Source organism: Drosophila teissieri, unplaced genomic scaffold (assembly GCF_016746235.2).
Source record: "Drosophila teissieri strain GT53w unplaced genomic scaffold, Prin_Dtei_1.1 Segkk10_quiver_pilon_scaf, whole genome shotgun sequence".
NCBI classification, from domain to species: Eukaryota; Metazoa; Arthropoda; class Insecta; order Diptera; family Drosophilidae; genus Drosophila; species Drosophila teissieri.
Window position 1 is genome coordinate 1,050,561 of NW_025224980.1, and position 18,926 is coordinate 1,069,486.

Here is an 18,926-nt window from a genome sequence, read left to right on the forward strand (position 1 = left end):
ATCGAAAGATCACCGTGGAAGAACCACACAAACGCAACGGCTCTGTACAATGCATAAACTGCCAGGAGTATGGACACACAAAGACTGTACACTTAGGGCAGTCTGCGTAGTCTGCGGAGACTTCCACAACTCCGTAAACTGCCCCGCAAACAAAGAAGACCCTTAAAGAAAAAATATGGCAACTGTGGAGGAAACCATATGGCAAACTACAGAGGCTGTGCAAGATGTTGAAGAGTCGCATGAAACGAGCGACAGCTACGCGTCAACAAAATACGCAAAACGCGTATCATAGCCAAAAAAGTAGGCCAGACATATTTTTCGGCAAGGCAGCCAGATCTTCATTCGGTCCGCTAAATACCACTAAGGGAATCTCCTACCCAGAAGCACTACGAACAGACATGGAATATCCACTCCAGCCACACTCAGAAAACGCGCAGCAGGTCCCAAGGCGCCGCAAAGCAATTTGGAAGCGAAGCTGGTCACCATGCAACAAAGTATGATGGAACTCATGTCGTTTATAAAAACAACTATGCAAACTCTTGTCCAGAACCAGAACATGGTGATTAAGTTGCTTGTAACACAACAGTCCAAATAATAAATGGATAAACTACGTATTTCCATGTGGAATGCCAATGGCATTTCACGGCATAAACCTGAAATAGCGTAATTCCTAAATTCATATCACATCGACGCCATGCTGGTTGAAAGGCACCTCACTGGGCGATATAACTTCCATATATGAGGCTACACCTTCTAACGCACAGATCATCCGGATGGAAATGCCCACGGCGGAACCGGCAAACGCCTCGTGACTCCCAAGGGAAAACAATTTAAAAAGGACTTATAAAAGTGAGCAATAAACTGAACTGAGTTTCTTTCTATATTGGCCTACAGACCCCAGAAAGATCCCAGATCTAATGGATTTCGGGGTGACAAAAAACATCGCACGCGTTCTAATAAGCGCCATGGCCCTACCGGATCTCTCAAATGACCACTCGCCTTTGTTGATAACCCTTCTTCAACGCCCAGAAATTACGGAACACCCCTATAGGCTGACGTCGGAAGAATACAGATGAAATACAGAAAGTATGTGAGTTCCCACATTGCTCTAACTCCTCAGCTAAATATAGAAGCGGACATTGACTGCTCTACCGCCGCTCTGGAAGAGGTACTCGTCACAGCAGCCAGGATCTCAACACCAAAACGGAAGAATGTGGAAATTAAGATTAACAGCCATGCTCAAAGCAACGTCCTAATGAAGCCACCCGCAATCTAAACCGGGCTCTAAAGCAAGAGGCTGAAAATGCCCAACTAAACTATATTGGAAAACTCTCGCCATCCAGTAGAAAGCATCCCTTGTGGAGGGCTCACCCAAATCTAAGCTCTCCAATTGAAACCGTCACCCCAAAAAGAAATTCTTCAGGTCACTGGTCCCGCAGCGACAAAGACAGAGCCGAAACATTTGCCTTACATCTCAGGGGCGTCTTTCAGCCGAACCCTTCAGCAAATGCACATGTTCTTCCCCAAATCCTCTCCGGCTTGGAACCAACGCCAACTTAATTTCAGCCGAATGAGATTACAAAAGTCATTAGGGAACTAAAACCAAAAAAGGCTCCAGGCGGCGACCTAATAACTACAGAAATGATAATGAAACTTCCGTACTGTGCTGTTGAGGACATCTGTAAACTCTTCAACGGAATCATAAGCCTCGGCTACTACCCAAGTAAATGGAAAAAATCAATCATTATAATGATACCTAAGCCCGGAAAAGATCACACGATTCCGTCATCATACAGACCAATAAGTTTATAATCATGCCTGTCGAAATTATTCGAAAAATGCCTTCTAACGCGCATAATACCACATATGGAAGCTCACAACATTATCCCAGCCCATCAATTTGGCTTCACAGAATAACATCAGAGATTCGCACAGCCTTTGAGCCTAGAGAATATTGCAGCGCGATATTCCTCGATGTATCTCAAGCATTCGACCGCGTCTGGCTCGAAGGGCTTATGCATAAAATTAAAAAACACGCTAGTTAGGTTATAGTATAAGATTTGTTACACTTATTGTAAGTCTCAAAATTAAAAGCAAAGTATACAAACAAAAAATTTAATAATAAAAATTTAATAATGGTTCAAGTTGTTTTCTTAGAATCTGACAGTGCTGTTGGAAAAGTAGTTTGGATTCGAAGGTTATCCCCAATATTTTTAAAAAATTTAGATCTTTTATTTTGCGGCTGTTGTCTAATAGTTGGCACTTTTCAATGGCAAGAGAGGCCCCAGAGGTTGCTCCCCACAAGTTAATTTCTTGCAGCATGGCGTCGTCTGCATATAGTGAGATGTAAATGTCTTTATGCCGAGTTACGATGCAATTTATTTCTTCTGGATACGGAATAACGCGTCCATCGTGCTGTGATTTCTTTTGAATGCAACTTGATTATGGGAAATAAGATTGTGGGTTTTAATGAACCAGAGAAGTCTTTTCTCTAATATTTTTTCTAGGGCTTTTCTAAGGCAGGATAACAGGGAAAAAGGACGGTAGCTGTTTAGTTCAGAAGGAGGTTGTTAGGTTTTGAGATAGGGATAATGGTAGCCGATATGTGGGTATTTTCCAGTGTTTAGGATTTGATTAAATATATCCACAAGTTTTGTTTTTAGGAAGGAAGATAGGTTTTTAAGGATAGGGTATAATACTCTGTCGGCCCCAGGGCTTTTTCCTCTTGATTTTGCTACTGAAGAATATTCAGACCAAGATAAGGCCAACTCTTCGGCGATATAAAAAGATCCAGTTAGAGTACCTGAGTTGGATTTGATATATTTGAAAGGTGCGGGAGGGACAATGCTGCAGTTTGCAGCTGCTCGAATGATTTTCGTCATTTGTGCGACTTGCTGATTTAATCAACCGTCCGTCCATTTTTCTGCTGATATTTCGCAATTTTCATTGAAGCGTTTCAAGTTTGCTTGGTCTGTCTTGTATTTAGGGAGGAGTAAAGTATTCTCGGGGGGTTAGGTGTGTTTATGTGGATGGTTATGGGAAAGTGGTCACTTCCATGGAGGTTATCTGATATAGACCAGCTGCACATATGGGCTGTCTGTGGAGATATCAGCAAGATATCAATGTGAGTGAAAGTGTTGTGGGTTGAAAGGTGAGTCGGGGAACCGTCGTTAAGGACAATTAGGCTGATTTCCAGGATTAAGCTTTCGATTTTTTTTCCCCTTGTGTTTGTGCGCCTCGAGCCCCTTAGAGGACTCCACGAGTTTAGGTCACCGAGGAGTATGGTGAATCCATTAAGATTTTGTAAAATTTCTGATATATCAGATGATGAAAAAGTTTGACTTCGTGAAATGTAAGCATTAACAATATTAATACCCTGTTCCAAATTTAGCTGCAATGCGGAGCAAAGTATGCAGGAGTTTATGTTATGGTATGAATGTGGGACATTCCTTTTAATAAGAACACCAATGCTTTGTTTGGCTGTGGTGTTATGAGAAAAATTTTGGAAATAACCAGTATATTCTTTAGGGCAAATAATATTTGTAAAATTGCATGGAAGGTGGGTTTCCTGCAAAAATACAATGTCGGGAGCGAGGTCTTTTATAAGTAATGTTCGTTGTAAATATTAAAAATACCGTGGATGGTCCATTGTAAAATAGTAATTGTCATGATTCAATTTTTTTATTGAATATTCTTATTTATTTGAGGTGTGTATGAGTTCGCGTATATAAAAAAGTGAGGGTGAAGAGGATCGGGACTAAAAGTCGAGATCATCCCTAGTATCGTCTGAGTCTGTTGCATAGAAGGTAGGTTTGTAGGTTTGAAGAGTGTGAGTGTTCGTTTGAGTTGTATCTTGAGGTCATTGATCAGCATTTTCTTCCGATCGAAGGGCGCGAGATCGTTCCGTACATATTTTCAGTTTACTTGTTGGGCTTAGGTAAGAGAAATCATTTTTGGCAGAGGTACTTGGTGAGGTAGTTAGATTTTCTTCTTCAAAGAATTGGCACGAGAAGAGGAATGCGTTAATAAAAGATAAGTTGGAAATTTTGTTGAGCTGGTGGGCAGGTCGGTGTTCGTAATCGTGTCTGGTTTTATGGTTTTTGTGATAAGAACGGTGGAAGCTGGGTTTTGGTTTGCGACGGTTGAGTAGGTAAGCTTGGAGTTAGTTGTTGTGTTTTGTTGTTGTTTTAGGATCGTGCGAGCTTTACGTAAACTAAATTTTTTGGGTGAGGATGCTGGGTGTTCGGTGCAGTTTGCACAGAAAATGCGAGTGCAGGGGACGGGGAGATAGGGAGTGAAATTCCATGATACTCGTACACAGGCGGCTGGGTTCTTGCAGTGCTTTGATGAGTGTCCTAATAATTGTCGAGTCTTACATCTCATCGGGTTGGGAATATATTCTGTAACCTTTACTGTGTGCCAGGAAACGATTAGTTTACTTAGAAGAGCGAAACGGCCAAACGTTACGAGAATTTTTCCAAATGGTTTGGGGGTGCCGTCAATCATTTTGGTGAACTTACCAAAATGTACGCTGTGTACATTCTGAGATTTTAGTTCCTCAACAATTTCATTTTCTGGAATGTTATTAGGGCAGGGTGCGTAAATGGTGCCTTTTACAAAGTTAAGAGTGTTGTGGAGCTTGCACTCAATTTCGCATAAGCCGGGTAAAGAGGTCACCTTGGTGAATTTGTCACTAATTTCCCTGGAGTTGACCAGCAGAAGAAGGTTACCATTGCGAAGATTAGAGATGGATGTTTTGCTGATGTACTTAAGGACTCTTGGATGGCAAAGCAGTTATACTCGGATAAGGTTTTCGGAGAGTTTTTTTATGAGACTGCTAAAAATCTCGGATTCATGCACTGAGTTTTAGGGAGGTCGGGGAAATCAATTGCTAATTGCTGGGTAACGCTGAGGTTGGCAAAGCGATTATCCCCTAAATTGGGTGGCCCGGGGGCCAAGGTTAACAAGTTTATTGATATAAAAAACTGTTTGTGAATTTGCACGTGCGCGTTGAAAAGAAGTTCAATTGATAGGCGATAAGCTGGGCGATGGGATTTAGCGATAATCAAACGCAATTGAAAAGACACAGACGTCCGCATTCCAAGAGAGATAATCGGTGACTCAATCTTAAATTCTTTACCACCCAGCGTCTTTAAAAACTGAGCAGGCGTGGTACCGGCGCGACCGAATGTTAAACCGTTTACAATTGAAATTCCTTGCCGAAGGGCCCAGCAAACAGCCGCGCAGGACGGTAGAGTACACTACAAGAGACGCAGAACATCAAAAACGAGCTCGCTGGTACGTTTGGCACGCAGCCCACCACTTTTAAAGAAGGCTTGGATGACACTTTCTTTACTGGACGTCTTGCTACAGGGACTGCGAGTGTCTGGAGCGTCGGTGGAACGGACGTCAACGAACTTCGAGCCAGATTAGAACCACCCTCGTCGTCCTCAGAGCTCAAGCAATACTTAGCCGTTGAATCATGATAACGTCGTTTTCTTGAAGTGCCAGTTGAACGTGGTGATGAAGTGTCGAGTCCGCGTGTACCAGACCCTGTGACAGCAGCACCAAAGGCTATCCGGAGAACAGAAGAAGCTAAGTCGAAAACGGAGCGCAGCGGGATATGCGTGGAAGGCGCCTCGCATACAAGGCGCTCGATTGAAACTGGAAGATATTGTCGATCCATGAGAAAAATACTGTATTTATCGGCACATGACGGGTCACTCCTCGAAAATTCACCGCGGAAACGGGACGTGCTTCGGGTTTGAAGTTCCCCTTAGTTCGGAGCTGCGGGTAGGCTGTACGGATTTTTTGTGGGATTACCTGCATATAAAGTATTAAAATGTTCTACAATTTTATTGATTTTGGAAGGTGTAAAATTATCTGTTTTATTCTACAACTGATGGTTTTTGTATATTTAAAATAATATTTAGTTTACAATAGTCGGTCTCTTTATTAGTTTAAACTTTACAGTTCGAGAGTGGATCGTATGCGGATATGCTAACCTCGACCAGCTGACCATTATTAGTTTTAATAAAATTAATTTAAAATTTAAAAAATTAAATTAAAATTACTTCATTCTTCCTGTACGTGTTGTACTAATTGGTATGTATGCGCGTTTGGTTGCATTTATAGTGATACCTGATAACCTCCCGAATATTTAGAATTTTGTCGTGTTGGGCGGTAAACCTTCGTCAATATAGGAGACTTTTAAAAAGGTTTTTTTTATCAACATTGGTATTTCTGCTAATTTGACATTTACATTCTGTGATGTTTTGCGAATAATTACAGACTCAAATTTGTACTGGTATGGTTATTTCTTGTTGTACTAAGTGCTGTAATGTGTTCCATATATAAGGTCGACCTTATATATCATTATAAATCTTTGAGGATGGATTTTTTAGCAATGACTTTAAAAGTGAAATATTTATCGTTTCCATGTCCAGAGCTGCCCTCCCATACATTTGAATAATATTATAATTTTATTTTGTTTTGTTATTTTGTCTTGCCAAGTTCAATCGGTATACCAAAATCATTTTGACCAATCGCACTGTTACGCTCACAATCCTCCTAGCATTACCTCGTCCACACATTTAAAAAATGTTTTAAATTTCTTGTATTTTCGTATTTTAATTGTTTTGCTGATTTCTATTAATTGTACGGTATTGGGTTCAATTCACATTAAGATTCATAATGTTATTGAGATTGTTTACAAATATTTATATTTTGTATTGGTTTATAATATTTATACCCGTTACTCGTAGAGTAAAAGGGTATACTAGATTCGTTGAAAAGTATGTAACAGGCAGAAGGAAGCGTTTCCATCCATATAAAGTATATATATTCTTGATCAGGATCAACAGCCGAGTCGATCTGGCCATATCCGTCTGTCCGTTCGTCTGTCCGTCCGTATGAACGTCGAGATCTCAGGAACTATAAAAGCTAGAAAGTTGAGATTCAGCATGTAGACTCCAGAGACATACAAGCAGCGAAAGTTTGTCGATTTATGTTGCCACGTCCACTCTAACGCCTACTAGCCGCCCAAAGCTGCCACGCCCACACTTTTGAAAAATGTTTTGATATTTTTTCATTTTTCTATTAGTCTTGTAAAGTTCTATCGATTTGCCAAAAAACTTTTTGCCACGCCCACTTTAACGCCTACAAACCGCCAAAAATTGTCAGTGTTGAAGACTCTCCTGCGCAGTTCCACCAGCTGAGTAACGGGTATCAGATAGTCGGGGAATTCGACTATAGCGTTCTCTCTTGTTTTTTAATTATTTTAATAATCTATATAAAAACAAGTGAGAACGCTTCAGTCGAGTTCCCCGACTATCAGATACCGCAACTCAGCTAGTGGAAATGCGAACAAGAACTTAAAAAATGTTCTTGGCATATTAATATAAATTGGAAAACACAATAATAAAATAATGAACAACAATTTGGGCGGTTTTCTGCAAATCATTTACGAGACTAATACAAAAAACAAAAAACTACTAAAACATTTTCGAAAAGTGTGGGCATTCTGGGCATGTGGGCGTTAGAATTTTTGGCAAATATATACCATTTACAAGACTACTAAAAAATAAAAAAAAACATATTTATAAAAATGTTCAAGAAATATGTAAAAGTGTCCAAAAAATTTCCAAAAGTGTTCGCGTGTTGCGCATACCGTTGTTGCCGGTATGTGAGTGTTTGAGAAGGCGTGGCAACATTTGGAAGCAAACATGCCTCTGTTTGTCATGAGTCAGTCTCTGGAATATGCATGCTTAATCTCGAAGTGCCAGCTAATATAATTTCTAAGATCTTGACGGCCATACATACGGACGAACAGACAGACGTACGGGAAAACGACACTGCCAGATCCAATCGAATATATGTATATACTTTGTATGGTTCTTCTACCTGTTACATACTTTTCAACGAATCTTGTATCTTGTTGTATCTTGTATCTTGTTGTACCCGTAACTCTGCAAGTTGAACATTTTTGGAAAATCGTTAGAAAATGGCAGGAAAAATAAAAAGGTTTGGGCGTGGCCGTTTTGAGAGGTTTGTGGACGTTAGAGTAGGTGTGGCAAATCGAAATTTTTAAAAGTGTAGGACAGGATGTTTTCTGTGGGTTGTGGACGTTAGAGTGGTCGGGACAATGATCTGAAAATGGCGCAGTGCAGGCGTCACTACAATCTGCATGCCTAATTTCTAGCTTAACGACGGATATGGCCAGATCGACGAGGCTAGGGATCAAGAAAATATTAATTCTATAGGGTGAGAAACTCTTCCTTCTGTTCTATTCTTAAACACATCTTTTTAAAAAATCGAATCATTAACGATTATTAAAATGATAATTGTTTCTTTCCGCTTCAAACTAAAAATAAATTTTTAAAGATAACTAAATACTCCCTACAAAACTTCGTTTTTCGTTTTAGAAGAAATTTTTGAAACTCCAGAGGCGATTTGGCCATCTTCTGATGGAACACATTTTATGTACGCACTATTTAATGACACCAATGTTGGAATGATGACGTACCCGTGGTTATCGTCTGGAGCTTTATTCTCTGGAAGCGGGATGTTTTCTGGAAGTATTTTTCCTGAAACAAAAATTGTTAGATTTCCAACTCCAGGAACTACTAATCCGGAGGTGGAGTTGTGGGCTGTTGACATAACTAATCTGAGCCACATTCAAAAATTTAACATTAAACCTCCTGCCTCTATTGATGGACAGTAAGACTTTTAATAACTAATTAATTAATATGCATTACATATTTCTTGATTTGTATACTAGAGACTACTACCTCACATCAGCAGGTTGGATATCTGATACCAATTGCCAAGTATCGGTAGTGTATATGGGAAGATCCCAAAATTACAGTGTGATTTCATTGTGTTCTAAAGTTAAAGACTGGAATTGCTTGGAAGTAAGTTCTAATTTCTTAAAGAAACCATTAAACAAGTTGAAATTATTTTTAAGGTTCACTCTGAACGTGCTCCAGAAGATGAATGGTTGGATATCTTTCCCCACCCGGTATTTTCTTCAGATGGTAGCAGTTTCTTATTTTTGGCTAATATTCAGGAGTCCGAAAACTACCAATTTAGACATATTAAACATGTGACGATATCACAGCGAAGAATTTCGGTTATTTCCCATGGTCGATATGAAGTAAGTAATACTTGAAATGTTTGAACACAATAGTCGTACGATAAGTGGAAAAATGCAGTAAAGAATTTCAAAAAATCGTAGATATGTATGTCGCAACAGAAAAATCTAGTCCGTCAAAAACAATTTAATTATACCCGTTACTCGTAGAGTACACCCTTTTACTCTAAAAGATTACTCAACTAGATTAGTTGTATTATTCTTGACGATCTTGTCATGTCTGTCTGTCTGTTCGTCCTTATGAACGTCGAGATCTCAGGACCTATAAAAGCTAGAAGGTTGAGATTAGGTAAACAGATTTTTGAGACATAGCCACGTCCATTTGCCACGTCCACAAACAACAAAGTCGACTATATCGATCCCTCTTGTTTAATTATTAAACTCTAGTAGAGGTGTCATAATACCCAAAAACATTTTTTTTACATGTCCCGAAAACAACACATCCTCACTACACAAAACACTCAGTAACATTATGCCTAAGCCAACGTTATGGAGCAGAGCTACGGCCCCTGAATGTGGTCAACTGACTCTATATAGCTTATCGATAGGCTTATAATTGCTGCAGAACAACACACGGAAGTTATATTGTCTGTCCAAAGTCTGCCTGAGTTCAAGCTTCATGTAGAGTAGTTCAACGTAAATCGCAAAAGTTAAAAAAATACCCATACTTTTCAAGGAATCTAGTATGCCAGGAAAAAAACTGCTTATATCGAAATGCAGAAAACATTTAACCTATACCTAGTATTTGGCCAAGGAATTACAAAAGCCTTTAGAAGATTATTTCGCTCTATTGCTTAACGTTAAGTATGTAAATATTTTGAGAAATGAGTTCAGTTGTCTTACTTCAACGGTGTGTATTTTTTCTTCTGCTGTATGCATTCGTAAGATTTAATGTTGTTCTGATTGTGTAATTAATCCCCTATTCCATTAATAATTGAAGTCATTCAATAAACTGGAAGGAATGAACCAAATTTAACAGTAAAGAAGTCAAATGTTTCAGTTGTGAACTCCCTGCTTTATTGAACAAATATTCATATACAAATTTTTAATTATGCGTCCGCCACTGCAGAGGGCCAATCGAGATCTAGATCGAAGGTGCTCAAGTGGATAATTAAATCGAACGATATAAAGATTATCTTAACACCATATTCCAATTTAAACTAATACCTTTAACAAAGTTATTAAACATTCACAATAAAGCATCATCACATAGAAATAAAAACCCCACATTAGGGAGCTTGCCGGTAAATATGAGTGATAAGGGAAAACGCTTTTCGACCTGAAAATATACCCAAAAAAACTTTTTAAAAATGCCTTTAATTTCAATCCATCTTGCCGTGTCTAAAGGAAAGATTTTGTGCTTTGCACCAATTCGTATTTGAAAAAGGAAGGAAACATAATCACCATATTGAATAATGTATAGAACTTGGAACAATGGCACCGAATAAATTCTAAGGTCTGTTTAAGTGATTTTAAGGACCAAGCTGTACTAATGGGTTGGAACAAGACACAAAACCTAAACTTTGTCATGCATTTTTTTATTTTTTTTTTTTTTTACGCGCGAGTCCCACGGCCGCACCTCCCGCCCAACCGACCGAGGGGCGCTGCCGTGTATCGTACGGCTCGAATCGCGGGAAGATTGACGCGATATAGAAGACAGTAAAGGGCGAGGAAATATATGTATATAGTAGTAAGATCTAAGAATTCGTTAAGTTCGTTAGTATTGATCGCTTTAAAAACGGCAGAGAGTCAGAATTAGAGATAATAGGATAGAATCTATTATAGTCAGAACATAATACTCTGTAGGGATCATGCAACTCATAGTTAGATCTACAATGATTTAAAATTAGAGGTACGTAATATCTAGTAAATCTGCTTGGAACAGTGAAGTTTAGCCGACTAACCAAGTCGGGACTATCCACTTCACCACGAATAAGGTTTAAAATAAAGACTGTTCCAAGCATCGTTCTACGGTTAGCTAAGGAGGGTAAGTTAATTAACATTAATCTACTTGAATAAGGAGGTAATCTAAGGTTTGCATCCCAATTAAGGCGCCGTAAGGCAAAAAGTAAGAAGTTCTTTTGAACCGATTCAATGCGGTCCGGGTAAACTTCATATTGTGGACTCCAAACAGGTGATCCATACTCGAGGATCGGACGGACTAGAGAAATAAATAAGGTTTTGGTCATGTAAGGATCATCAAATTCCTTTGACCACCGTTTTATAAAACCAAGCACATCCCTGGCCTTATTGACAATAGACGAAATATGGTCTGAAAATTTTAGTTTAGGGTCCAGAAGAACACCAAGATCATTAACATGTGTTATTCTGTCCAAACACGCGAATGATTTATTATTAAGGGAAGGTCGTTAATAAATAAGGTAAAAAGGAGCGGACCTAGGTGGCTCCCTTGTGGGACGCCGGATGTGACTCGGAGAATACAAGAAAGATAATTTTTAAAGAGGACCCGTTGCGTCCTGAAAGTATTTGTGTTTAGCTATTGAGCTTTTTCAATAGCTGTTGCGAGAACTAAGTAGCCGAAGAAAGATCTATCTTTTGTCCGATTCATGATTCATGATTCATTTGTCGGCTTCATGACCCAACAATTTGTGTTGACCAAAAAAGGATTAAATTCTTGAAGTACCCTAAAAGGGTATTTGTTGAGCGAGTTCAGATCGAGTATGACAAGTACACGCAAACACGTACACGTGCTATTTGAGTAATATTTTTCAGAAATATTTGTACCGCATGAAAGATATAAAATCGCGTGGAATTGCTGAAGATTTGATCGTATCCAATATGTGATCGACGGAATTGCAAAACTCTCGTTAAACGAATCCCTGCTTTATGGAATCAAAAATATGCTTAAGTTTTAATAAGCTTATTACCATTTGATCAAAACCCAATACAATAATCAGAAGAACAAGAAAGCTTAAACAGTAGACGATGCTTTAAAATTACCCATAGAGGAAATGGTTTGCTTCTATTGTGGTCAGAAGGGACATCTTCCTCGTGGCTGTTCAATTTTAAAAGCGATAAAGCCACCGTCGAAGAATGCAAGTCCAATAATCGAGTTTTAAATGGGCACAGCAACAAGACGGTTTCAATTCAAAAATAACCACTGCAGTTTCCTGTTCGATACGAGAAGACTTCTACAATGAGCTTGCTTTACCGATGTTGGGGCGGTGCACTGTCTATCTAGTAGAATTTTTTAAAAATCGCAATGCCAATTTGTCGATTGACCACAGGGCAAACGACTTGAACTTGTTTATTGTTCTGTACCGTTTGATTGTAGTGACATTCGAATGGTCATTAGCGAGGATTTATGTTTGCAAGCAGAAATACATTTCGGTCTAATTGGATATTGCATAATATTCGTTTAAAAAAACTTGTCGAAAAAAATATTCCATCAAACTTTTGGAAAACTTTTGAAAAGAACTTGATATTAACGAATCAGCTACAAAATCTAATAATTACACATATTCGAAATCAACAAACACTAAAATAAAAATTATTCTGAACGACGAATCGTCAATTTTCTCGCCATTTCGCAGATTTTCTTTTGCTTTAAGAAATAATAATATATTTTATATCGACTGCTGTACACCGTGTATTTTAGGCAATATTCAAGGTGGCATGCAGGGCTGCTTACATCCATTGCATTAGGAAGACGTTCCATTGCATACATACACATTGATTTCTTGGCTCCACTCGATTCCACAAGTAGGAATTATAAAGAGTAAATACTCGCCTTTATATATTTATTTACAAAATTATACAGTCTTTACCCAACAAAGTCAAAGACCGAAAACGAAGTCATTACGAAGCTACGAGGACAAAGAAATGTATTTGGCAGCCCAACTTGTATGATATTGGACCGGGGATCAGCTCTTACTTCCCAAGATTTTCTACAATACTGCGACGACGAAAATATAAAGGTAGCCCAATCAACGACGAGTCTACCACGAGTCAAAGTATAATTAAAGAGACTAAATACTATAAATATTCCAGTCCTCTCCAAACTCCGTGTGGGTAACCCTAGCATATAGACATCTTAATCGAGTTCAACACTTTTTCAAGAATCACAACGCCACCTTTTGAGTTCAGGATAGGAGTAAAAATGGAAATTCGTGAACCGATTAACGAGGAGTCAATAGCCCCTTTTCAGCTAAAACCAAAATATTGAATCTTTAATCTGAATACAAGAAGACGTACAACTTGCGACGAAAACTTGCAAGGCTTTACAATGTGGGCGATATCGTAGCAATATAAATAACATAAGTTGGAGAAGGTCTCAAGCTTTTGGGTCCTTACGAAATAACGACAGTAAAGCATAACAACGCAGGGGGCAGAATTCGAGGAGATCTAGAACGAAGAGGACGTGCTTAAGTGGATATGAAACTTGATCGACACGAAGATGATCTAAGCCCCATACTCACATTTTAACTAATACCTTTAACAAAGTTGTTATACATTCAAAATATACTATCAATACTTCAAATTCAATGTCCGACATATATGCAAAATAATTACGCAGTGAAGCTGCGAAGATTTTTGCTCGTAGTCCGCGTTATGACGGTAAAAGCCTTTATTATACCAAGTTAAAAATATGAGGCAATTGAAAATTCCAATCGAAGCATATTAGAAAATGCGAGAGTCATGTATGACTCTCACTTCACAGATGGTGAGAAAAACTCACGAAGAGTGGATGAGAGGGTCCGGAAATCTTTCAACAGTGGAGACGAGTGACATATAAAAAGTGATTGCTCAAAAAGAGACAACAAATGTTTCAAATGCAACCAACCAGGTTGCCAGCGCGGTAAAAAATAGCCTGACATGGCCGATGAAGACATAAAATTAGAGGGGATTTTAGGTAGAACTGTTCTACTAATCGAGTTTCTATCAATATCGTCTGGCTGTCTCAGACTGAAACAGCAGGTTCAATATAGAGAACAGGACCAAAGTTTAACCATAAAATTGCTTAACGATTTTCAAAGATTGTGCATGGTATCTATAGAGCTAATAGAAACCAAGCTTAAAGTAGAGCTTACACTAATCAGTTGGAAGTAGATAAACAGGTTCACGAGTGGCTTGAACAAAAGGATATGAAGCCCAGTATTACACAGTAGGCTTTATTAATCATACTTGTAAATGTTTTAGTTCACATAATTATTTGATACTTGCAAACAGAAAACACTACAAAAACAAAGAGAGATGGAATTTTTTTTGTTCTCCTTTGTTTGGTTTGTTAGTTGTTATTAAGCAGGCGTTATTAGACGCAGGAAACTTGAACCCCCCTAAAGGTGCTATTTCACTTTGCGATTAGGCTTTATTACACATTTAAAACTGCAATATAGCTTACGAGAACGCTTAATCCAGTTCCCCGACTATTAGATACCTACTACTCAGCAGACGAGAAATTTCAACATATTTCTGGTATATCGTTACCAGAAATATCACTGTTTCAGGGACATAGCGACCTATTTCCGCCGACATATCTTCGCCTAGTAAACTTTTCGGGCGGAATTATGTACCTTTTTTCTGACGGAGCTTTGTCGTTTTGCAAATGTCATATCTCCGAGCGAAGGTATGACGTTTTCTAAACGACATTTCTTCGCCGAGCTGCGGCGAACCAAGGGCGACATATCTTCGTCCTTTTCTAATTGTCGCTTTCAAAACGATATATCTCCGTTAAACTAAAAACGTCATATCTCCTCGAGAAACTATGTCGTTTTATAACGAAATTATTCCGCGCAGAGATATTACGTTTAAAAAGACAACTCCGCGAGAAGATATAGTTGATTGCTTCTACCGCCTGTACAACATTATTGACGACATATAACTTCCTATTCATAACCCATAGCTCGGAGGATGATGTAATTTTAATGGTTTGTGGTAAATTAGATTTGGACAAAGAAGCATCGATAACCCCTATGTAGTATTACACATTTGGTTGAATCTGATAACGCACAGCATTTAAAAAAATTCATAAAAACCAATCGAGCTTTATGGCTATAGATTCGGATTAAAAATCAATAAATCGTTTTCTGATAGATTCTGACTCCGTGGTATTACTGTTACCTCGATTACTGGTTAAACGGAATGGGTGGCAATGTGTTTTTTATTGCAGCCAACCAACCCAAGCTGGTTAAAACACTTAATTTAGACTTTCAACGCTGTTTCATATGGAATTTTATCATCGCTGACGTTGCGATTGCAATAATTAGTAGTAATTATTAGTATTGTGGCAACAAAATTTTGATTGACTCAAGAGTTTTTTAGAGTCTATCGTCAGGTTAATTAAGAAAATATTATTGCTTATACAATATTTTTTCCCCTATCGATCGCACTATAGATCGACCACTTTTGCAGCTTGAAAAAGGCAAGAGCTTGCTCCTCGTTTCCACGGCTCGAGAGCCTGTCTTGCGCTTGTTTAAGCACCTCTCGTGATTTATACAGACTGCTGCGAACATCGTTTTTTTGTTGTTGTTGTTGTTATTTAAAGCAATAAATAAAAATAAATAAAGCAGTAATGTCGGTCGAGATCGCATTGAAACATTTACTGACGAAACATCTGTCTCAAAACTAGAAACGCCCATTCCGGTAACGCAACCTTATGATTTTGCCTTCTTAAGTTGAAGCTGATTTGCGAATCGGGATGTTAAAAGGTGCAGTTCAGATCCAGAGTCGAGCAGAGCACGGCAAGGAACAAAGATGCCTGAACGGTTCTTCACTAATACAGTGACAGTGGCTAGCAGCACAACAATTTTACTAAGATCCTGTGCAAGAAGCGTAGCAGATGTTCCAGGAAATGCGAGGGGTCAGATTTTTAAAGATTTGACAATAATATATTGAGTACCCAGAAGCATTACAGAAGGCACTAATTCTAATACTTTCCACCTGATTGTCTGGCTTACATTGGCGAACTCCATATTCTCCAGCGTCCTGCATCGCTGCTCCAGAAGTACTTGGACGATGATGCATCCAGCAATTTGCTCCGTTGAGCCTTTTCCACTTAGAGCGCGAATATGAGCGTTAAATTTGTCCGACAGTTCCCTTGTCGGATAAGGGATTTATCCCTTAGCTCCAGAATCACAGTAATGTGTGCATGAAAACCCAAACAACGATTAGCAAATCTGTTTTGTTATAAATCCAAAGCTATATTATACTAGTTGCCATCCGATATTTCTAGTGAGCGAATGATTTCCAAAGCAGTGGAAGCTCAAGAGGGGCAGTGACGTAGATGTTGGCATGTTGTGCTACAAATATTCCCAAAAAGATATTGTTGTATATCATACTTTTCATAATTTTGTATATTGAAATCAAATAAATACTTTGATATTTTTGATAACCTTGAGAAGGCCACTGAAAGCTATCAGTATTTATGATGCAGCGCTACATCAACAGGAAACCCGAAGGAGCGATAACGTAGTTATATCGCCAGAGAGATATTTTTGAAGTCTGGTAAAAGAGGCCCCTTCAGAACCACTGCATTTCAGACGGAAGCCAAGATGGAGGAAGCGGCTGATAACAGGCGGGCCCAAGTCAATCAAACTGAAGCGGATCCATGCCTAACTAAGTTTGAAAACAATTAACAAAAACCCAACAGGGGGAAGTAAAATTATATTCAAGCGTATCCAAATATGGGAAAGCGATGGAAGAAGCAATAGAGTCCCTTTGGATTTGGCTGCGGAGCGGATAGGGCAACGATAGCTTAGGAGTGCCACAGTTGCCTGTAATGTAGAGACGGTAAAAATGACGCGGTAACCGTAGACTGGGCATGGATTTGCATCATCCAGGATGTACAACGAAATGCTTCAGGCATGGGAAAAGGACACAGGGCTTTCAACTGTAAGGCAACTGATCTCTCAGATTGCTGTGTATGGTGTAACGGTTGATTGCAACAGGGCGAGGAGCTGCGATTGACTGCCAAGATGCCTAATATGTAGCAGCGATCTGGAGAGAAACCACCCTACGGATGGGGTTACATGTCCTATCTACAAAGCCAGTATCATAAAATGATCTATGAGACGACGTGATGATGCCGGATAAAATTGCAGCTTTATCTTCATCATTTCGCAGCTGGATAAGCTCGCGTACCATGCGAGACGACGCAGGCCGGTGGTCATCAACGCCTAGGCAAAAGAATGGGGTAACTGAATATCCATATCCAGAGGACGGGCCGTGATTGATGCCATAAACCAACAAGACCTGGTGCTGCTAAGCGATGTTGTTAAGCCGACGTTTAAAAACGATAGGTGTAAATCATTCATCGAAGTCACCTTTGTTAGCAGAACATCAACAATATGCTGAGTGATCATTCTCTAATCTCGGTTTGCGTCCGATTGACAAGCTTCACACAAAGGCAGCTTGCCCTAGAAAAGAAGCTGGACAAGGACATGCTGGCATACCAGACTGACAGATGGAACTTAGAAGTTGCTGGAAGCATGTTTTAAAAAGACGAAACGGTGCCGCCTTAAAAATATTACCCTGTTTGCATCAGCGGTATCGTTCGCAAAGAAGAATTAGCGGCAGCTTCCGTTACTTTGCTATGTACGCGCAAAATATTAACTCCTTATCTAAATGCACTTGCACTAGCTTTTTTTTTTAGCAATTTTCCGAGAAATTAAAAACGATCTCGAATTTTTGTTTTATTCTGCATCGATGCGCATATGCATAAGTTACGAAAGCGATTGATATGAGCGACTCAAAATTCAGATGGAACAGCAGATCACTAAGTCCAAGGATGCTAGCGCGAGAGTACAAGATAGAGAGAGCCCGAGATTGGCGAGCCTAGATAAGGAAAGATAGCATGGCTGAGGTGCCGTAGAGATTACTCGCTGCTGAATTATTAACGAGGTCAGTCGATGCGTCCATAGTACGAGAGTCGTATTTTTTTTCATTTTAATTTAAAACCCTGTGGACATTACCCATATAAATAAACCTAATTTGTATTACTATACAAATTATTGGGGGCTCCTCCGGGAAGTTTAAGGAAAAAAATTAATAAAAAGGCGTTAAAACTAACGGAAACTTACGGAAACCGCGGAAAAATCATAAAAGCAAACTTTAGAAGAATTTGAGGATAAAAACCATTGGAAAGTGTACATGAAGCATTTTCCAACTGAAAATGTGTGCGACGACATTGAAAAGACGAGAAAAACTGCGGAAGAGAGTCGTGAGAAGCGGCGTATTTAAAAAATTTTTTTTTAAAAATTGTTTAACATTTAAATGAATTAGAAATCGGCTTACGCACTAACATGGATGCTAAACAAATTTTCGAATTGACCGTGCCTTTTTAAAAAGCAAAATTAACGGAATTTGGTTTGGATACCAATGGGCGAAAGAGCGCTTTGCAGAACAGATTATTTTAACACTATGGAGACACATATGTAGATGCGGGCGGTGAGGATGAGGATGCAGTAAGTGTTTAAGGTCTGGCCTAAATTAATAACTCCAGAACGGGGAAAGATTTTTAGTTAGTGTTTTTTGTATGGGGTTACACTAGTCCATATCTTTAATGGAACCAAAAATTGTGGGCGTGGCACCGCCTTCTATGTTTTGTAAATTATAACTCTAGAACGAAGAAAGATTTTTAGTTTTTTTTTTTTGCCATAATTGGCGCTAGACCATATCTAAACGTACCCCAAAAACTGTGGGCGTGACACCGTCCCTTATATTTATATTATTTATTTTCGTAAAGCCTTTCTCTAATTTTGTATACTTTTTCTTATCTTAGCAAAAACAACTGATTTCGTGATAGTGTTTGCATACT

At 39.0% G+C, this 18,926-nt stretch overlaps 1 protein-coding gene across 1 annotated transcript in view; it reads left to right on the forward strand.

Moving 5' to 3' along the window:
- Nucleotides 1-18,926, forward strand: part of LOC122625476 (dipeptidyl aminopeptidase-like protein 6) — a 418,811-nt gene that overhangs the window by 289,152 nt on the left and 110,733 nt on the right. Inside the window, exons 5-7 of the mRNA XM_043805573.1 lie at nt 8,424-8,718; nt 8,780-8,912; nt 8,966-9,154. Of these exons, the coding sequence (XP_043661508.1) occupies nt 8,424-8,718; nt 8,780-8,912; nt 8,966-9,154 (617 nt within the window). The remainder of the gene's footprint in view (nt 1-8,423; nt 8,719-8,779; nt 8,913-8,965; nt 9,155-18,926) is intronic.